Below are 22,484 nucleotides of genomic sequence, written 5' to 3'. Positions count from 1 at the left end.
GGCTCAATTATATTTTTGTCTCATTATTGTGTGTTAACAATAAGCTTGTCTAATTACATATTGTTGGTAAATAATTTACATTTTCCCTTTTAAAATGACCACCATCTGTGATTGCACCAGCTTTTAAAAAAAGCTTTAAAATAAGGAATCTGCATCTCTCTTGCCTAAATTGGGCAGTGATTAATATGCGCTCCCCAGACTCTCCTTTTGTACACAGCATATAAATTGTAGTATTTCCTAATATCTTTATCCTACAGATTGCCCAGAGCAGCTGTGGATGCCTCATCCCTGGCAGTGCTCAAGGCCAAGTTGGATGGGGCTCTGAGCAACCTGAGCTAGTGGAAGGTGTCTCTGCCCACAGCAGGGGGACTGGCACCTGATGGCCTTTAAGGTCCCCTCCAACCCCATCTGTTCTCTGATTCTAAGTATTTTGTAGTGTTTGTGTTACACACATTTCCTGGGTTTATTACCAATTCTACAGGACTATGTTTTACATGCATCTAAGATGAACAATTCACAGAAGTGTGACACTCTTTCCATTTCCTCTCTTTTACTGTCCCTTTACCTCCCAAATAGCCATGTGCCTACAGCTCCTCACAGCAGCCAAGAAACTGCTCTTGGGATAACACGGCTTTCAGACAAGACACCTGCACTGGCTAGTTCGGGCTGCTTTCCTACAACATACCGCCTGTGTACTCCCGACTCTTGTTGTAGGCAACGTGGACACCAGCCTGGCCTCTTCTCAGGCTCCAAGATTAAATCTTAAACTTAAGAATTGAACTCGGGCCACAGCGCACTCGCCAGTCCTCAGCGAGTGGGGCTGGCCCCTCGGCTCTTTCTGGGGCCGCCTGTGACCCTACATTTTGCAGGAGCAAGGAGGCGGCTTGGCTCCTCAGCCGTTCCCTCCCGTTGGCCGCAACCCCCGGGCCCGCCGCGGCCCGAGCGAGGCGCCGCCGTTGCACGGCGCGGGCCCGCCCGGCGCCGCCGCCGCGGGGATGCGCGCAGCGAAGGGATCCCCCGCACGGAACCGCGGCAGGGAACGGGAGCTTTGCGCCAGCCCCCGCGGGGAGGAGCCGCGCTGGAGTAATACGGAGGAAGCGGGAAGAATGCCACGCTCCTGGGAATTGTTCATCGTAGGCGCGCGGGAAGCAGTCACGTAGCAGTGGTAGTAAAAGTAGGATACATGTGTAACACAAATACTACTAAATACTTAAGAACCTAGAACGGATTGGGTTGGAAGGGACCTTAGAGATCATCTAGTCCCAACCTGATGCGGGCAGGGACATCTTCCACTAGCCCAGGTTGCTGAGAGCCCCATCCAACCTGGCCTTGAACGCTTCCAGGGATGGGGCACCCACAGCTTCTCTGGGCAACCTGTGCCACAGCTATTGGGAAACGCTACTGTGTAATATAGGAAAGTCTAGGGAGCGTATATTAATCACTGCCCAATTTAGGCAGGATAAGAGGTACGGATTCCTTATTTTAAAGTTTTTGGGTTTTGTGGGGATTTTTTTTTTTTTGTTTTTTTAAGCCGCTACAACTACCGACGGTGCCGCTATTAAAAGGGAAAACGCAACGCCGCGCCGCTCACACTCCCCCGCCCCTCAGCAGGAGCGCGCGCTCGCCGCCGCGCGCGGCCTGACGTCACCGCGGGCGGGCGGGCGTGACGCGCGCCCTCCCCTGCCCTCCCCGCGCCGGCGGAAACGCGGGCGCTGATTGGCCGCCGCCTTCCCGCTTCCTCCTCGCCGCCCGAGAACCCGCCATTTTGAAAACCTTGTTGATTCCGGGAGGGAGGGAAGAGGGAGAAGGAGAGGGAAAGGGCAAGAGTGGCTGCTGGCCGTAGCGCTGTGCCGCGGCTGGACGTGTGTGTGTCGCTGCGCCCGGACTCGCCTCGTCCAGCGGTAACTGCCGCCTTCAGCTGCTGCCGCCGCGCCTGAGGAGGGAGCCGGGGCTCGTGCTGAGGTGGGTCCTGCCGCCATGGCCGTAACGGCGCCCGAGAGCGGTCCCGCCTCGCCGCGCCCGGGCCGAGCGGGGACGGACTGCGGCGAGGAGAAATGAAACGCGGCCGCCGCGCCGCCGGGCTCCCGTCCCGCCCCGCGGACACGCCGTGTGCGGGGCGCTTGTCACCGGCGCTGCCTCCCCCCTGCCCCTGCCCGGGCTGTGTGCTGGGTCCCGCCGTGTCCTGCGGCGGGAGCGGGCCGGGCGCTCCTCAGCCCGGCTGCAGCCGGGAGGCGGTGCCGCCTTGGCCGCCCGCGCCACCGGGCGCTGCGCATCGCCGTCCGTTCGCCCCGGCCTCCAGCGTACAGATCGGGAAGGGGGGATAGGTGCAAAGTCCTCGTGTGAAAAGCCCCAGCCGAGGGCGGGAGACCCTCTCCCGGTAAAGGGGCATCCCAGAACCCTTTTTCCCTAAGCAAAACGTCGTCCCGAACCCCGGTGGTGGAAAGCTAAGAAGTCTCTTAACTTTCCCCCTTCAGTTCCCATTGAAAGGGGAGGGAAAGTCAGCTTGTAGTGCTTCTCTTGCTTTTACTTATGCCTTCAAGTAAAATGAAAATGCCAGATTACTGAAGTGACAGATTATTTACTACAAATGAAATTCTGGTAGTAATACCCTGAAGGATGTATTTTTCCCTGATGATTTAGCCAGGAAACTTTACTTTTCCCGTACTATGGGTAATAAATATTAACTCATGTTTTCTGTCATTTGGAACGTGACTGATCTCTGATACCTGCTAATGCTGCACATAAGCAGCAGATTAAAATGATACTTATTGCACCTAGCAGATAATACTGGCTCTAGTATTGCAAAAAGAAAATGGTTAATTGTGTGAAATTCTGTTCCAGATCTAAACGGTGAAAATTTTTGAAAGCTAGAATTTAAAAAAAGGAAACATATGGTTATCTTGCTCTATTGGATAGATGCTTTCTGTTAGTAGGGAAATGGTATATGTATAACTAAGATATTTTAGTTTTAAAGTTTACATATAGGCCATTTCAGATGTTAGGAAAAGACTCGTAAATATGTGAGGTATGAAGCATTTATTCTTTTTTGCTGTAGATCTGTAAATTAAAACCAGGAAGTATTTTTGTGCCTAAAGATGCAGCAGCTGTCTGGGTTATGAAAGCAGTGTTAATTCTTTCTTGAATTGCTTGCAAGTTATTTTTTAAAAATGTTTCTGTTCCCGTTTCCCGTCTAAATAAGTAACTTGTTTAAGTTACTAGGAGACTTGTATGCATAGTTAACCATGATCAAGAATAAGTATTAAGTTTATAGGAAGGTGCAGTAAAATTGGGACATCTTAAAACACTGCAGTTTTTAATAGATAACAGTATCAGCTGCTTTGAGTGGGTGTTTCCGAATGCTTCACAAAAGCAGCTTGAAGACTTGTGTGTGAATAGAATTTATAACCTTTTGGAGTGTTCTTAACCAGACTAATTGCAGAATGGGTGGCAACTTGTTCTGAAAAGTTGTGTGTATGCCCAACACCTTAGTGATTAGAGAATGTGAACAGTCACAGTACCAGCACACTGCTTCTGCTGCACAAGGAGCTCATTTTTGAAAGCGAGATTCCTGTGTTTCTTATGGATGTTGTTCTATTGATGATGGTTTCCCCTGACTCTTTCTACAGAAGCTTATACCATGTCTTCTGTTGACTCATCAAAAGAAGATACAATGTCGTCAGAAAAAACAGATGAGAAACAACCTGAAACTGAAAACAAAGCTGAGGAAAGTGATGAAGATGAAGAAGAGGAAGAGGAGGAAGAGGAAGAAGAAAAGGGTACTTTTTTTCCATTTAATAAGTTGTTCTTTAATGAATGCCAAGCTATTGAATGCAGTCTCCTGGCTAATTGTACTGTCATTGAGGAAATTCCATGGTGCATCTGGTCTCATGTTTAATAATAGCTTCCCAGTAGTCTATAGCAGGCAGTGATTTCTCCCAGAAAAGATTTAAGGAATTGCCAGTATCCTGGACTCCTGTACTAGGGATTTTTTTGTTGTGTAAATTTTTCAATGATTATAGTAGGTAGTGTCCCTTATCAGATTATTTTTTGTCCGTAGCACTCTGAAGAGATCTGTGTTTGCAAAAGAAAAACTTGTAAGTGTGCAGTAGTTTTGAAAACAACACAAATGTCTTTGCTTAACTAGAGTGAATTAATTTTCTGGGTATCCAAATTTAATTATGTTGGGTCAGCGGAAATTCTTTTAGACTAATTTTGGTAATAAAAAATTGTGGCAATATGAAAGGATGAGCAAGCGAGGCAAGTTTTTTGTTGTGGCATGTAATTGAAGGTAGTCAAGGAGAACAAAACAAGATGAAGGAACTACTATGCAAAAATGTCAATTTCTATTGTGAACTCTCCAGGCATCTGTTTTCAAAAGGAAAGCATTTATGGAAATAGAGCTGTAATGTGGCACAGTAAAAACCAAGTCACTCATGCTCTTGGATCCTTGAAAGAGATGCAGTTTGTCTTTAGGAAAGGTAGTAGAAAGAAAACAGGTTTGGAAAACAGTGAAGTAATTAGCATTGGATTTTCAGAAAAAAAATCTTTTTGCTCTGGTTTTGATTATGTTCATACAGGTTTTGAAGCTACTTTTGAATGTTAAAGCCAGGACAGCCCATCTGTTTAGCTCTAAGGATAGTGTTATTTGAGGGCAAGTGTTTTAGTATGAAATGTTTAAATGAAGCTTTAGCTTTTTCTTCAGAGTGGTATTAAATGAGTGATGTGCAGGGTGTACGTAAAACAATCCAAATGTATCCATTAGTAAGCACTACCAGAATTACTGGGAATAATACTCTTCTTGTGTTTGTGACACTTGTTATTGGGCCCTGCAGAGTGCTTCTCTGTGTGCCCTGGGATGTGTAGTACAGTCCCACTGCACTTGTGCTTCTCCCTCCCCTGCTGAAATGTGTTGTTTCTCCAGTCCAGTAGTGGGGAACAAATCTGTATGCAGGCATCCTTGACTCTGCTTTTGCCCATCTGGTAGTAGTATTCTTCTTCAGAGTGCTGTGTGGAGCTGTGTGTGTACTGACTGCAGCATCCAAGGAGAATGTGTAAACAGGGTCATTTTGTACCTGAAAAAGGCAGTGAAAGGAGAGAAGGATGGGTTTCTGAATACACCTAGTCCTGCAGTCTTCATCATGCTGAAGTTACCTTTAGGAAATGTCTAAAGGTAATGTAAAGTTACCTTTAGTCTTGTCTTCAAGGTTACCTTGGGTACAAGATTGTGGTGAAGAGCTAGAGAGGCTTCTAGTTATGTATGTGAAGGTCCATAGAGTCACATTGGCTTATTAGCCAAAGGTCAGAAAGTGTCATGGTACCTGCTGATATCATCATCTGGTTTTGATCTGCTGTTTCAAAGAGTCAGTGTTGTGTTGCCTGTCACTTCAGTCAGATCTGCAATGAAGAATATTGTGCTTAAGGAAGCTTTCTTTTGCAGAGAAGAGCCTCATTGTTGAAGGAAAAAGGGAGAAGAAGAAGGTTGACCGGCTGACCATGCAAGTGTCCTCACTGCAGAAGGAACCTTTTACAATTACACCGGGTAAGCTTGACTTCTCACACATGAATTGTGAGTGTTAGCAATGATAATGAAAACTCTAAAAAGATGAAATTACTAATTTGTTGTAGGTGAGACCTAGTTTATGAGTCATGATCCTTCTTAAAACAATAAGGCTATAATATGAAAACCCTCTTTTATTCTGTAGCATCAGTTTAAACTGTAAAAGTTACATGATATTTGAGCTTGGAATAGGACCTTTGGTGCCTCACCACTACTAACAAAGGCAAGAACAGCCAGAATATAAAGAAATGCCAAATTTTTGTACCCTGATCTAAGTAGTATCAAGAAGGCAAGTAAAGAGCCTGTCAGGATGCTGAACTGATAGGAAAAGGCCTGCTTAATATTTGACCTATTATAATGTCTAATACTGGTTTTAAGTAACTTCTTTGCTAAAAAAAGAAAAAAAGGTAGAAACTTTAAGTTACGAACATATAGGTAAATACAAATGTGATGAAATAGAATAAATTATTTTAATTGTTTCAGGTAAAGGACAAAAACTCTGTGAAATTGAGAGGATACAGTTCTTTCTGAGTAAAAAGAAGACCGATGAACTTAGGAACCTGCACAAACTCCTCTACAACAGGCCAGGCACTGTAAGAATTTCAATCTTGTATATCCATTAGTTCTCATGTATAGTGAAAATGTTTGTAGTGCAGTTTTTTACACTTGCACATATTGATCTATTTCTTAAGTGTTATTTATTACAAGCTACTTAGAAAATGGGTATTTGCAGGACCAGTTAAGTAAGTCTCCTCCTTTTAACTCCTGTAAAATCTCTTCTGTAAAAACCCTGTGGCAGGGTGTACTAAATCAAAAGTCTCTTGAATGTAGATTGGATTTTTTTTTAATGGGGGAATCGTGGATTACCTTACAAGGATGAGTTGGAAATAATTTATGGTTCACATGCTAAAAGATGCTGACACGCAGATAACACTCAAAATACTCCATGTATTAATACATTGCTGCTTATCTACTATTTTTCTCTTTGTTTGTACTAAGCAGTAGAAAGCTAAAGGTGATAAAAATCACTATTAGGATTTTATATATAACACTTTTCCTAAGATAATTACAATATTATATCATCCATTTTGTGTTTAAGGGTGACACTTAAAATATAATGGCAAGTCTTTCTTGGAGTGGTTTATGTATCACTGATTGTGCCTATAATTTCAGAGTAAATATGACCCGTTTTCCTTGCTAATGGAGGTAGAATGTGAAATTGAGGCAGATTTACATGTACTATTTCTATACGTTTACTATAATTATTGGAACTTTTTAAAATACCTTTGTGTATTTTAGAGACTTGAACAGCTAGCATAGAAACCAGAAGTTGAATATTACTAGTACAGTTGTGTGCCAGCTCTAATTCTCAGACCGCTGCTTCCAATGCAATGTTTGTTTAAATGGCAAAGAATGATCTGTTACCACAAGTATTCAAAAAAAGAATATATCAGTATGGTTTCAGTCAAAACTATATTTAATCAGAGTTTTTGGGAACTCAGAATGCTGTTTAATATAGTGAAGGTCAGATCTTGTTTCATATGCACATATTTGTGTGTGCTTTTAATTGTAATTAACACTTTTATTAAAGCGTACTAGTATCACCTGCAAATTTTCTTAAGGTGCTGAACCAAGCTTTTTGGAAAAGGAGCTCAGCTTTGGTAAAATTATAGACTAATGGAGTAACAGCAGAAACAAAATTTGTAAAAGTATTGAAAGCTATTGATAGTGTTATAAAGATCTCAGAAGGTGGAGAGATCTGGGGTTGCTTTTTAACAACTTTGGGGGTTATTTTGCAAAAGGAGATGAAGTGAAAACAAGACTTAAATACACTTCTGATCTTGATGGGAGCAATTTTCCCATTATAAGGGTTGTTGCAATGAAAGTTCAACCCAGGTAGAAGTTGTAGATTGGGTAGTACATAAATGCAAAAATTGGTCCTACTAATAAGAGGTTCAAAAATACAGTCATGGTCCTATGTAAGACTTCAGAATAGCTAGTAAAGTAAATCTACTTCAGCAGATTGTAGTATAAAAAATAAAATTCCCTATTTTGTAACAAATTACGTGATGCAAAGCATGCAACAAGCTTCATAATGTTGTAGGTTTGCAAACCTGTAAATCATCATGCAATACATTTTAAATGAGCTTGAAATGGCAGGTAACTTTGTCTAGTAAGTTATTAAAAGTACCACGGTCACAAGATGTTGAACTTAATTGTTGTAGTTTGTCTGTCATGAGATGAGTAAAGGCATAATCCATGTAGGTTATAACTTGAAAGGTGTAGCTGTGTCAACAGAAAACAAAACGTTAGGACATTTCTTGTATGAGAGGTTAACAAATGTAATTTGATGAAATCTTTTAAACTGCTTGCAATGAAAAGTAACCTGTGTGCTCTGTTCTAGGTTGCATCCCTAAAGAAGAATGTGGGTCAGTTCAGTGGGTTTCCATTTGAAAAAGGAAGTGACCAATATAAAAAGAAGGAAGAAATGTTAAAAAAGTAATGATCTCTTGATAGTTAACATAGCTTGACTCATGTTTTGCACTCTGTTTTTCCTTTTTTTTCTTCTACGATTTTACTTGAGATTAAAGTTGAACTATAAGCCAGGTGGCTGTTTAGTAGAGCTCTACAGTTTTTTTTCTAAGTTCATTTTAATCACACAAACTGATCTCTTAAGACAGCTTAAAATGTATTAAAAGTTATATTGTGAACATTTTATTCACAATTCCTACATTCCCAACTTTAACTATTGCATACTAACTATTAGATTCTTCTGCCAAGTTGAGAGGAAGGCATTATTTCCCTGGGGCAAGCATAGTGTTGTGAACATATTGTACTTTATTCATGGTGCAAACCTGCATCCTTCTATGCCTCAAAATCTTCCTCCTTCAGAACCAAAGCCATTTCTGCTTACTATATATGAAATATACTAGAATTGCCATAGCAACTAGTCTCAGAAACTTTTTTTTTTGGTTACTGGCTCCCTTCATAAGTTGCTTTTCCATCAACAGGAGAAGCTGCTGCAACTTAGTTTTCACTGTCCTGAAAGGGTTTAAAATGCCCTTGCATATTTGTCTAGCTAGTTGTAACAAATGAAAGAACTAGTAACATCTACACCATATATTCTAAAACTTAGGAGTTTTTTAGTGCCTGTTTGCTGATAGTGGAAAGGCTTCCAGAATTTGGAATGTCTAAATTTTTCTTCCTCAGATATGCAGTTTTCCAGGACTCTGGTTTGTCAAATACATGGGAATCTAAAAGATAAACTCTATCTCCTGATGGGAGTTTTGACCATTTCCCAAAGTTTAATTGGCTAATTCCCCTTATCAAAAAAGAGGCTGCAAAATAAAGTAGTTTTGCACAGTTTTTTTCATATTTTCCATATGAAACAACTGCTAGCAGCAAATATTCTGAAACCTGGTTGCTTTGGGTTGCATATGAAAGTGCAGAGCCCTGTGTGCTTGCCTTACTGTGATAGCTTCTGCTGCTATTTGTAGCTGTGTAGAACACAAACTGTTGATCAGTTTCTTAATTAGTTTTGCCTCTCTGGTTGATTTCTGCCCAGTCTTTACACTTGCATTCGTATTTTAGCAGCATTGAACAAGATGAACAAAGGTCAATATCTACTTTGCAGAATCTTACTATTCAGGCTGTAGATCATAAAGAATGTAATACTTTTTTTACTGTGATTCCTTGATTTTTTTAAAATATCCTGTTATACAGACATACAGATTTGGGAATTCTGTTTTCTTTTCCTTCATGTAATATAGTGGTGATTCTTTGCTTGACCATAGATAAGACTGGAAGTGTAGTTGACTGTGTATGTGTATTGTCAGGTGGTCGACACAAACCAGACAGCAGCTTTTAGCAGTCAGATGTTGATTGTTTAGTATGTGATACTGAATCTTTTCTTTTCTTTTTTTTTTCCCCCTACAGATTTAGAAATGCAATGTTGAAAAGTATCTGTGAAGTTCTTGACTTGGAAAGATCAGGAGTCAATAGTGAGCTCGTAACCAGAATATTAAACTTCCTTATGCATCCAAAATCTTCGGGCAAGGTGAGATACAGGTTGTTGTGCTTCTTTTATAGCTCTGTTGTGATAGAAAATGTATCTGTTCTCTATTGCTCATTGTTTGCTTGTTTCCAGTGATAATACAATTTCAGTTCTAACTTACTGAAGGAAGAATGACTTGTTGAAAGAGAATAGTTCTACTACTGCAGGCATCCATAGTGGGGTGAGGGCCTAAATAGAAATTCTGTTTACATAGGGCGGTTCCCATTACACACTGATAGTGCACTGAGTGTGAGTTCCACACATGGAGCTGATTAGGATATCCATTCCCAAATACCAATTAGCCTCTGCTTTGTGGGTGGAGGAGAATAGATACATGAGAGGACAGGAAAATCAAGCTTTAGATGTTACCTGTGTTTGCTCTATTTAGCACATGTATGTTATCACATCTGGACATCACCAGATGGAATTTGTTGCAGGATACAAAACCATCGCACTAGACTCAGAGTGTCACTGCCAAGACTGCTAAACTCTGTTGTTAATCTTCTTGGACTTTCAGGTTTTAATCTAAAAGTAATAATAAAATAGTTGCACTGTTGCTCAGGAAACTAAATCTATTCCCAGCAAACACTGGGAGGTGATGTGAATAAGGGGTCAACAAGCTGCTTTAGAGACACAGAGTTGCAGAAAATGCAGGTTTGCATAAGATGTGACAAAATTCTTGCCTTTAAGTCTTCTGAGTTCTCAGCTGACTTGTTACCTGAAGAAAAGGCTTGTTTTATAGATTGATAGGTAAAAGAACAATCTAGAAGTAACTTTTCTTGCTTCCCTCTCTAACACCCAATCTTTGAAGATTTGTTTGCTAGGGAAGTGGTGCACTGAGCTTAGAACTGAAATTTCATTTTGCTCAAGTCTGTCTCAATAGTGAGTATTTGCTTGCTGCAAAATATTATGACTTAAGTGTCCATAAAATAGTCCTGGGTTGTGTTAAGACACCTCCATATTTGTGTACTATTCTTTGATGTGATTGGAAAGTATTTATCTTTTTTAAATTCACTTTTGTATTCTTACTTGGATTACACACATCTCTTGTCTCTCAGCCATTGCCAAAGTCCAAAAAACCACAAAGCAAAGGTGGTAAAAAAGAGCGCACTAGCTCTGGAACAACAAGAAAAGCGAAACGTACCAAGTACCCAGAGATCTTGTCAGATGAATCCAGTAGTGAAGAAGATGAAAAAAAGGAAAAGGATGAGTCTTCAGAAGAAAAAGAAAGTGAAGATGAGGTAATGAGTTGTTTTGTTTGTTTTTCAACATTATGTCACTGCTATGAATTGGTAACTCGTAGAACACAGAGTTGGGAAGCAAGTGATATTTAACTGAAAGAACAGAGAACGCATCTGCAATTTAGAAGAGGTTTTCTTAAATTCTGAGTGTGTTGAATTTAGAGAATCATTTAGATAAAAGGCAAAAGTTCTGGTTCTTGTGTGTATGTATGCACCTTATAAAACCATTTCCTATGTGTCATTTTGGGGCAGCCAGGATTGCTAATTAATTAATTGATTGTATTTCTTATATCATCTTGTGATCATTTCATTATAATTTCATAATGCAATGTTTGATTTGATATCTAGGAATTAACTTTGAGTTCAGTAGGAGTCACTGACCTACCTGACTACATTGGTTTGGGATCTTGTTTCCATATTCCTCCTGGATTTTGTATCTTAAACTCTCTCTTCAGGTTTTGTGTCTTAAAGTAGACAACATAGTAGACAGCCTTAGAAAGATCCCTGCAATCTCTGAAGTGTCTTAATCTCATTGTATTTTGTGGGTTTTTTTCAACTTTCTGCATACTAGATGAGAAGCATCAAATCATGGAATAGTTTGGGTTGGAAGAAACCTTTAAAGGTCATCTAGTCCTGCAGTGGGCAGAGACATCAGCTGGGTCAGGTTGCCTCATTCAACCTGGCCTGGAATGTTTCTGAGGATGGGCATTCACAGCCTCTCTGGGCAACCTGTTTCAGTGTTTCACCACCTCATTGCAAAAGAAATTCTTCCTTATTTCTCCCCTAAATCAACCCTCCTTCAGTTTAAAGCCATTATGCCTTATCAAACCCCTGCAACAAAGTGCAATTGGTCAAACTGCTGGTGTCCAGGAAAGTTCTTTATGGAAGCTATGGAACCCTTGGTTGTCATATATGGCCACTGTTCACTTGGGTTACATTCTCTGTTGGAATGGAAGTGTGACATGCTGTTAGGTTAATAGCCTGAGCTATAGAAAATAGTAGCAATCTTTTGTTGAAAGGCAGTTAATGTAACTTAACAGTTTGTTTTGTTGGGGTCATTTTGATAGGTGTTGGGTTTAATGTTAAAAGGAAATGTTCAAAGAAATTCCTTTGCCTCCAGGGAACAACCTTAATTCTTACGGTGCCTTTTTCTTTACTTATAAACAGCAAATTGAAAGAGGGCTGAAATATTAAAAGTTGACATATTTGTTAATTACTTCAGGAAAACAGGGTTTCTACTGTGAGGAGAGGAATATCTTTTTCAGAGGCAATTGTTGTCATATTTCCAAGAACTCAGTTATTTTTTAAAAAACCCCAAAAATCTAAAACCCTCCAAACAAACAAAAAGGTCTAACAGTAAACTCCATTGATCTAACTGGGTCATCTTTGCCTTCTTTCAAAAGGTGGGAGTTAGATATGTCTGCAATGGCTGAGTGGACTGAAGTCTTCAGAAAGTGAAGTTTAGGTGCATGGAATAAAAAGCCTAATTATTTCAAAAGCACTGCTTTGTCAGATTAGTTTGAAAATAGGGCTTGATGAAATGGAAGATACCTATTTTTACAGCTTTAAGATAGCAGAATTTCTAAAAATAGTTAGGTTTGTGACAGCTTTTGATATACTAGAGTTAGAAGGATGTAGGCAGTGTTTTGCTGCACCAGCTCTGTTGGAAACTTAGGCATGGAGTGGCTGGAGTTAATTGTCCTTAGAGCGGAAAATTTTCCTTTCTGGAAAAGAGGTATGGATTGTTGAAGTAATACACATTACTTTAATTTTCTGATTTTTTTTTTTTTTGTAGCCCCCAAGAAAAGCATCTAAAAGAGAAAAATCTAAAAAGACGTCTTCTAAAACCAAGAAAGCTGTGAAGGGTGCAAACGTCAAGAAGGCAGACAGCAGCACTACTAAGAAAAACCAGAACAGTTCTAGAAAAGGTAAATGCTTTGAATCTCTCATCATACATTGCCCTGTAGCTTAACTGGCATACTTATTAGAAAGCAAGCTTTTGCACCTTAGTGTGAAAGAAAATGGAATTTGGTAAATTGTTGGTTTTCTACTTGATGTTTCTTTCCTTGAAACAATAATTTAAAAAGCTGTTGGTTTGGATATATTTCATGCATTTCCTGCTGTCATGCTGCTGAGCATGTGTATGGTTTTTATTTGCATAAAAACTGAAAGTATCAGCCAAGTTCTCTATTTTGCTTGAAGAATCATTGGTAAAGTTCTGTTTGGGCCTCTGTATTGTCTTTATGCGAGTCTTGTAATTGATCCAATGGTGTGTATCCCATGTGTGTGTCTTTGGTTCAGCAGCTTGATACAAGTTTTTTGTTAACATAGAAATTGTTTTCTCCATGCATCCTGTTGCAGTTGATTTTCTCATATCTCAGGATGTGCATAAAGGGTATACAGACACTGAGTTTCTTAATAACTCTGGAAAGATTGCAGTAGTGAGGGTGGGGACAGGGTTGTCTTGCCAAGCAGTTTGTCAAAAAGGGCCTGGCCAGGGGCAGCTGGTTCTTGCAGACAGCTCATGGAGGCCATTCAGCAATGGGCACTCCTGATAAGGAGCACTGACAGCACTCAGGGCTCTTGCAGCAAGCGTGGGGCCGGTGGCTCAGGGAAGGGACTGGCACCCTGCCCTGCACCTGTGAGCTGGCCCTGGCAGCAGGGTCCAGCTGTGGGCAGGCATGGACATCATGGAGTGAGTCCAGTGGAGGGCACCAAGATGGTGAGGGGGCTGGAGCACAGGGTGGAGGAGGGAAGGCAGAGAGAGCTGGGCCTGTTCAGCCTGCAGAAGAGATGGGTGAAGGGGGATCCTCCTGCAGCCTGCACCTCCCAAATGGGAGAGGATGGGGAAGGCAGGGCCAGGCTCTGCTTGGATGTGCACAGGGACAGGATGGGAGGCAACAGGCCCAGGCTGCCACCAAAGACACTGCAGTTATTTGTTAGGGGAGAAACTTCACCATGTGGGTGGTGACAGAAATGGGGCCTGGAGGAGCAATGGAATCCTCATTGGTGGAGATGTTTGGATATCAGCCTGGCAGGGGCCCAAGTAACCAGCTCCATGCTGGCCCTGTTCCAAGTAGCAGCTTTGGTACCAGATGATCTCCCGAGGTTCTTTCCCACCCTAAATTCTCTGACACTGTGATAGCAGCCAGGTCTGTCACAGTTGTAGTCTGAGTTACTGATGCAGTTTATATCCATACTGCAAAAGTACTTCCTTTAATGCTGCCCTTGGCATATACATGCTACAGCACAAGCATCAGGTCACATTAGTTCCCCTTCTTGTCAGTGCTTTGCTGAAAGGTGCCGGTGAGCTCTTGGACACAGAATGATGCTCAGTTTCTTTCATTGCCTTATTTCTCAGCGGAGTAACTGGCCTGTGCTGAACTCAGTGTGTTTTCAGTTTGACTTCTAAATGTGGCTCTGTTGTGTGTACGCCTTATTTTGTCATCAGCATATATATATTTACACACAAATGTTATATATTTGTTTATCCTGTAAGTTATGTAATATATTTGTAATTTCTTATTTACTCCTCCTAGATTTCTGTTTCCAGTTTAAGTAGGTCATTCCGTAAGGTCATTATCTAGTTGGTTTGGCAGCTGCTCTGAATTTTGTCTTGTTGGCAGTAGAGGAACTGAGTGGATGTTGGAGTCATTCAGTCTAATTCATTTTCTGCTGGAAAAGATTGTATTAGTGTCCTGTGCCCCTTCACTTAATTTTATTTACGAAGTTCTCCCTATTTGTTCTCTTCTCATGGTGCTTTCTGATAGTAAGTTGGCAGAATTACATTGCAAAATTACAAGAGCCTAATGTGCAACACTGCTAGGGGAAAAGAAGAAATAAAAACTCCTTTTTAAAGGAAATAATTACTTTTAATTTTCTTAGGGCCATAATGCCTGAAATAGAATTGTTGTAATAAGTGTATTTCATTAGTTTGATTCATGAAATTAGTCCCATACCTTTTAGAGTTCTTATTGATTTGTAAACTGATGGTTCATCAGTTACTACACAGATTCATAAATAAATGCAGTACTGATGGCATTAGCTTTGTTTTTAAGTGGATAGTCTAGCAAGATGTCTATTTTAAAGGAAAACATCTGGATTGGATGTTTGTTGGAAGTTCTGATGGCTTCTCTTTCTAAGGAAGAAAACAGACAAACTGAAAACCTATTGCAATGCAATTTGTTCTTCATATTTAGAAAGCGAGTCTGAGGATAGTTCAGATGATGAACCTTTGATTAAAAAACTGAAGAAACCGCCCACAGATGAAGAACTGAAGGAAACTGTCAAGAATTTGTTGGCCAATGCAAATTTGGAGGAGGTTACAATGAAACAAATCTGCAAGGAAGTAAGTACAATTTTGCAGTCTCTTTATAGGTAGTAGGTTGTTTATGGACTGACTTTGATCATAATTTCAGAAATGAAGGCTTGTACTCTCTGTTGTTTCAAAACTAAATAGATTTGCATTGGTTTATTTACTTGCTGATAGCTATAACAATGAGAGCTTTTTTTAGATATGCAACACTGATATCAGCATTAAAAGGGAAATGTTAAAATGAGCTACCTGGGATGTAGCAGTATGACCTCCAAAGCAAGTGCCATGTGTGACAGTGCAAATATCTGACACGTTTAGACAGTGCAGCAGCTTTGCTGCTGTCCATAGGGGAGGGCTGTCCCCTGTGCTCTGTACATTTCTGCTGCTCACCTTGCACACTCCTCCTTCATATGTTCTCTTTATAAGTCCATTCAGCTGTCTCTTATCAGCATCTATCACAATAGTTCTCAGCTGAGTTAGTGAGTTGAATCAATTCAGCAAGAAATCCATTAGTTGTCAGAACAGGTGGGAACCATGTGGCCAGAAAAGGGAAGGGTGGGGAGAAGTGACCAAAACACAGTTACCTTTATATTTTCTGGTCAACTCACATGTTTGGTTTTCCTGGGAATGTCAAGATGTTATCTTGAGAAAACTAAACCAGAAGTTATGAGAAAACTGTATGTAACTTTTTTCATATTTATAGTCATTCTAGAAGTCTGAAATTTGGCATGCTGAAATAAAATACTCTGAATTGGTTGTCAGTGTTGGCATCTGGTTTTTGTTTGTTTGGTCCTCTCCCACTCTGTTAACCCAAGAGTAATTGTACAATAGCACTCAAATATTTTGACTCTTCTTGTAGTCTCTTGAAAGGATCAGTTTTACTTATTATCAAATACCAATACTTATTTATTTTTCATTAATTTTTTGCCTTCCTACACTAATGCAGGGCTATCTGACTACTTAAGGGAGCATTTAAAACAAAAAATGGAGAATTCTTACTTCTCCATTTTTGTGTGACATGGCAAGCTAGGCATTTCAATTTGGTGTGAAAAATTATAGTACCAGTTCAGCGACCAAACATAAAAGAGTACATGCATTTAAATATTTGTGTGGTCAAAATATAAGACAGGAAAATAAGCTTGTGTCTTCCCCTAATTAACAGAGAGCATTTTAGCAGTTGTGGTACTAGATGTACCAACATAGATTTTTGCCCTAATTTCAATTAAGCCTCTTCTACTCATACCATCTATTGAATGAAAGTAATTTGAGGTTTATGTTTTTGTTTTGTTTTTACTTTTCTTTAGGTGTATGAAAAATATCCTAGTTACGATTTATCTGACAGAAAAGACTTCATTAAAAAAACAGTCAAAGAGGTAAAGACTTTATAATTTAGAAAATACTCTGGGTTGGGGTGGGGTATTTTTCCTTCAGCTTGGCATGGCATCCTCTTACACCAGTTTTAATAGCTTTTTGTATAATATTGAAACTTTTGTGCTCACCTAAACCTTTGATGTTTTGGTTCAGCCTGCAGAAGAGATGAATGAAGGGGGATCATCCTTGTGTTTCCCTCTTTAAAAAAATAATTGCTTTAGATTTTCTTAGCATCCCACTACTACTCTTACGTATTTGTTTGGTAAGCATAACTAGAATTAAGGTTATCACAATTTTTAATGACTTGTACTCCAAAAGCTCTGAATTTGCTTTAAATTACAACCTTGGCTACAAGATGCACTCTAATTCAGGCTCTGGCCACGTACATTCATAGATAACACATGAGGTTGTACAAGCTCAGCAGACCTGTCAGATAAGGCAAAAGAAAATAAGGACAGATAGCTTTTCTCTATCCTGGTGGCACAGTTATGGTAACTGGTGGTATGGTTATGATGATGTTGCCTTTGAGTTTGCTGTGCTGAAGATCAGGCCTTATCTACTGTACTTATTATGGAGGGTTTATTGTCCAATCTGAGCTTTGTAATTTGTAAAAGAAAAAAAAAAAAAATCAGATTTCATTACTTTTGCTTGCCCTGAAACTAAAAATGGAACCATAGAAGTGGGGTTCACTTAGTGTAGTTAATAAAGTAACTTCATTTTCTTGTGGCTTCACTCAGAGATGTTGATACATAACTATCTAGAATTGCTATGTCTGTGTCTTGTGCATAGACCAGCAAGATAGTGTCCTGTGTCACTATCAGCAAAGGCATGAGAGAGCAATTTGTCTGCTCTAGGGGGATGTTTTTGGGTGTTTTGTGATAGCAAGAGGAGAGTGTATTTTCATGATAATTTGATACAAAAGGAGATGTTATATATTATTGCAATGAAAAAAGGAAGAAAACTAATGCACTTTTCTTTTCAGTTGATTTCATGATCTGATTTGACTGGGAAATGAAGATTCCTGGGTTTTTGTTTCCATGGATTTGAAGATCTGATAGGCACCAGCAAAAGGAATGTGTCTTACCCTTGTATTTTTAGTCAGATCTAATTCTGCTGATCTAATGTTAAGAGTGTTAATGTAAATTGCTTTGTGTGGGTTTTTTTTGTTGTTAAAAAGAACTGCGTTTGATGCAATTTTTAGTTGAACATACTTAAGTTTTATGCATGGCAATAAATGTTCCCTTTTTATAGTTTTGTACATTTTGAATTGCATTGTATAACTAGATTCCTTAGAGGTTCATTAGAGCCATCATAGCTTTTTAGCGTGGATTACCAGCGTACAGGAGATTTTAAAATTTACTAAGATGAAAGCTGCTTATCTACACATATACATGCAGAGACTGGAATATTGCAGTATTGGTTACAAAGATATTTTGAATACATATTAATTCTAAAATAAGAAGAGTTAGTCACATATTAATCTCTTTTATATTCTGATACATTCTACAGATACAGAATTATTCTGAACCTACATTAGAGTCTTGCATGTGTAGGCACTGAAAGAACTCTCACAGCATGGTAACTAATTGGCAGATAGATGTTATTTTTGTACTTTCAAAAGGCTTTTTGTTGTGTATATAAAGTTATTTCAAATTTCTTTTGTGCAAATCAGTTTTTTAATCTTGATATCTTTGAATTTATGACATGAAATGTCAGCGTTCAGCAGAGTGAGGCAGTGATAACAAGTGGTGTGCTGAAATTTAATGAAAATGAGCTGAGGTTTCATGATGTTTGTCTCACCTTGTACAAAAACGAAACTGTAGGTTTATACCTGAAGTTTAACTTTATACAGAGACTACGGACATTGTTTCAATGTCTTGGATGTAGTAAATAAAATCCCTCCAAAGGCAGTAGGAAAATTTCTAGCATCTCACAAGTGGGTATCCAAGATACACAGCTGGAGGCTTGATAGCTTTGGAAATCCACAGTAGGGCTTCCAAATCGGATAGCACTGATGTGAACATGTGTTTAACCTCTCTCCTGTGTGGGAAAGCTTTTCTGAACCTGAGCTTCATTGCCTCAGTGTGAACAATGGTACTTGTAAGCCTGCAGTCTTTAACTGTGGCTGGCAGCTTTCAGGATCAAAGCAAACTCTGTCCATAAGTTTTTGTTTAGGTTTTCTCCATACACCTTGTTTCTAATATGGGAAGTCCTACTCTTAAAATCATGAAACTAAGAGCTGCCAGAGTGGGGGCTGCCATTCACACCGTGAGCACAGAATCCCTCTGACTAGTATTGCTGGAAAGACAAAGTGTATGTTTTTGAATTTTATTATTGTACAGTTGAGAAATAAGGGTTCATAAATTATCTAAATTCCAAAAATGTTCAGCCAGTTAGACTGTTGATCTTACACAGACTTTTCAATTTCTTTGTGTGTAATCATTTATAATAAGGCTGAATGTAATGGGGATTTTTTGTATTCAATAAATGTCTTTCACAAAAATATAAATCAGTTTTACTCTAACATTTGCTTACATGCATAGTAAAAAAAAACCTATACAGGAACATGGTTTGTTGTCTTTATCTCATATTGGCTTTTCTACTTTAGAAGACACTATTGCTGAAATGTATGTCCTTGCACCAGGATTTTATATCTTCTGTGAGGCTGGTTTGTTTGTTTTGATTTTTTTGTGGGTTTTTGTCTCTTAACTGTCTCAGCAAAAAGAACACTTTAATTTGCAATTTAAAACATCAAAAATTTTCAAGTCAGTCTTAAGAGCAGAAATTTACTTCTATTAAGTGCTGGTGTTTTACAAATGCTTGAACTGCCTTTTGATTTTTATGTAAATGTACTAGCCAGTTTTAATTCTATGGATCAGGAAGTGTTTTTACGATTCACAACTCCAAAGTGTAAATATTTTTTTAATAATTTAAATTCTAATGAAAACTTAGAAAAGGATAGCACACTTCTATTTATTGTATATATGCAATAGTTGCCACTTTGGAATTGCACAGATGGAATGGAAATGAACTTGACATTCTTCAAATGCTTTGTTTAAATCTTTTAACAACTCAGTGTTAGTCCTCAACGGAGAAGAGGACTGCCTGTTTCCTTGCTAATCCATCTGGCTGCAGCTGATACAGGATTCCATTTCTTTCTGCAGCTGCAAGAAAGGCTGCAAGGTAGTGTTAAAAGGTAAATAAAATATCCTGCTTATCCTGATGCTGTTGGATTAGAAGCACATCTGATGAAGGATCTAAATCCTGTTCACACACTCTCATAAAAATGGAAATGGGTTAACTGGATAAAAGATAACTGCATAAATTGTTCAGGCATGTGCCTTCCAGGTGCTTAAGGTAATGTCCTGACCATTGTACTCTGGAGAAAAATACTCCTAACCATCTTGATTTGATTACTTCCAGCATAATTCCTACAATCCAGTGTGTTGGTTCCTTTTTTTGGTTAGGCTTTTGGTATTCAATATTTTGGTTGGTGACTAGCAAAACCACAAGTTAATCTGAATGATTTGCAGGTGTTCTTATGAGCACTTTTGGCAACAGTGTATGGGGCCTGTAGGAGAAGGAAGATGGAGAGGGCTAGGTGGGAAGGAGATCAGTAATATGGAGTGAAAAGACATTACATGCATTTAGAGTTATGTGGTAACCCATAGTATAGTGGTTAGGCATACCTAACCAATATGAAATTACAAAGACACAGCTGTAAATTCAAAATTCTTTATCCCAAAAGCTCTAGACTAACAGCCTTCTCGGACCTGAGCAGGCTGTTTATAGGGTCTGTATTTTTTCTATGTTATCCTGTTACAAGGCACATGACAAACCAAGATCTAAGAATTGTCTGAGTTTATATTAGCCACTGCTCAGCTGTACTTGAAAATGACCTTTTTGGAGGCCAGTACTTAATCTGAAGAAATAAAGCCTCTGGCTGTCACTGTAGTGATTCAAGTAAAGTTTATTATTAGCTCTTCTGTTTCAGAGAGAGGGTGGCTCATGACTACTTGGGCAGATCTAATCTTCCTTGTTTCCAAATGAGAAAGCTGACTATAATAGAGTAGCTTAAACTGGACTAGATGAAAACCTTCCTGAAATTACTTCTGGTGGTTTTTATTTAGGGAGAAGAATGGAAAAATCTGTAAGATACCAGAATACTGTCTAAAAACTTGCAGTAAGAAATGTAGTAAAATCAATACTCTGTGTTGTTTTCCTTCTGCAAAGAAATGTTTCTCCTGCCTTTGGACTCAGAAGTATTTATTAAACCAAGATGCTGGAAATTACAGGTCTAAAGGTTTATTCTTGGTTTGCAGAAGAAAGGGGCTGACAGGCATCTCATACAGGTTAACAGAAGCAGAAGGAGCATCCTTTTTCTGGGAGAGAGTATCTCCACTGAACAGTGAGGGTAGGGACAGGGTTGTCTTGCCAAGCAGTTTGCCAAAAAGGGCCTGGCCAGGGGCAGCTGGTTCTTGCAGACAGCTCATGGAGGCCATTCAGCAATGGGCACTCCTGATAAGGAGCACTGACAGCACTCAGGGCTCTTGCAGCAAGCGTGGGGCCGGTGGCTCAGGGAAGGGACTGGCACCCTGCCCTGCACCTGTGAGCTGGCCCTGGCAGCAGGGTCCAGCTGTGGGCAGGCATGGACATCATGGAGTGAGTCCAGTGGAGGGCACCAAGATGGTGAGGGGGCTGGAGCACAGGGTGGAGGAGGGAAGGCAGAGAGAGCTGGGCCTGTTCAGCCTGCAGAAGAGATGGGTGAAGGGGGATCCTCCTGCAGCCTGCACCTCCCAAATGGGAGAGGATGGGGAAGGCAGGGCCAGGCTCTGCTTGGATGTGCACAGGGACAGGATGGGAGGCAACAGGCCCAGGCTGCCACCAAAGACACTGCAGTTATTTGTTAGGGGAGAAACTTCACCGTGTGGGTGGTCACAGAAATGGGGCCTGGAGGAGCAATGGAATCCTCATTGGTGGAGATGTTTGGATATCAGCCTGGCAGGGGCCCAAGTAACCAGCTCCATGCTGGCCCTGTTCCAAGTAGCAGCTTTGGTACCAGATGATCTCCCGAGTTTCTGAGTGTAAGAGGATGGTTGTATGATGTAACTTGCCTTGCCCTTTCACCTGACCTCATTCACTGCACTGCCCTATTTCACTTACTTCTGACCTAAGTGGTAGACAACTAGGCCAAAAGGAAAAATATACCCTCTGGGTTTTTTTTGGAAGATTGTAATTTTTATAGGGAGTATGATGTAATCTGCTGATTTGTACATTATGTTAAAAAACAGCATTTCGTTTCTATTTAGCTTGTTTTTCTTAGAATGAAGCTACCGTTTTTCAAAAGCACCATCAGGTGTAATGAGTTGGCCTTTGGAGAACAATCCTCAGGGTACAAACTTTGAACTGCTAACCAAGTATGACAGGGCTAGGGGAACGCAGTGAATTTTGTCCAAAGAATCGCAGTTAGGACTTAGAGCTTAGAGAAGGCTGTAAAGCAGCACTTCTGAGGAATTGTCTAGTTGTAAGAATATACCAAAATGAAATCTTAATAAAAAAGTAGGCTTTGCTACTAGTTAAATTTAAAGGAAAAAAACCCAACAACCACAACAGGGGCATCCCATGGATACTTTCCAGTTTTATTCTGCTGCCATAACATAGTCACACAGAAGAACTGAAGTGTAACAGGTCATGCTCTGCATTCAAATCTTTTTAATAACATTTAAACAAACCTACTCAAAGAAAACATTCCCCAGTTCTTTATTTGAGGGAATAAATTAAACACAAAAGAAAAAATACATACATGCTTGAAATAAATTTTACATAGATATTAAAAAAATTTTGGGCAACATTAAAGAATGAAGTCTCAGAACCAGCCTGATGTTCTTACATATTTCAAATGAACGTAAATTAAAATGGAACATACTTATTTACTCCTCAAACTTT

At 39.8% G+C, this 22,484-nt stretch overlaps 1 protein-coding gene across 1 annotated transcript; it reads left to right on the top strand.

The window, feature by feature from the left end:
• The first annotated feature begins 1,765 nt into the window (after positions 1-1,765).
• On the top strand, positions 1,766-20,069 carry DEK (DEK proto-oncogene). The gene is made up of 11 exons (XM_054284858.1): positions 1,766-1,962; positions 3,627-3,776; positions 5,438-5,539; positions 6,041-6,150; positions 7,962-8,056; positions 9,494-9,614; positions 10,670-10,852; positions 12,648-12,780; positions 15,052-15,200; positions 16,472-16,540; positions 17,521-20,069. Exons 2-11 carry the CDS (start codon positions 3,638-3,640, stop codon positions 17,530-17,532), a joined length of 1,113 nt encoding a protein of 370 aa, XP_054140833.1. The 5' UTR covers positions 1,766-1,962; positions 3,627-3,637; the 3' UTR covers positions 17,533-20,069.
• Positions 20,070-22,484: the final 2,415 nt, after the last annotated feature.

Source organism: Melozone crissalis, unplaced genomic scaffold (assembly GCF_028551555.1).
Source record: "Melozone crissalis strain CALT ecotype California unplaced genomic scaffold, PUWL_Pcris_2 ptg000042l_1, whole genome shotgun sequence".
NCBI classification, from domain to species: domain Eukaryota; kingdom Metazoa; phylum Chordata; class Aves; order Passeriformes; family Passerellidae; genus Melozone; species Melozone crissalis.
This window is presented reverse-complemented; position numbering and strand designations above follow the sequence as displayed.

Coding starts and splice junctions, on each gene's coding strand:
- DEK (XM_054284858.1), top strand. CDS start 3,638: ATGTCTTCTGTTGACTCATCAAAAGAAGATACAATGTCGTCAGAAAAA. Junction 6,151..7,961: donor TCTACAACAGGCCAGGCACT/GTAAGAATTTCA, acceptor GCTCTGTTCTAG/GTTGCATCCCTAAAGAAGAA. Junction 8,057..9,493: donor AAGGAAGAAATGTTAAAAAA/GTAATGATCTCT, acceptor TTCCCCCTACAG/ATTTAGAAATGCAATGTTGA.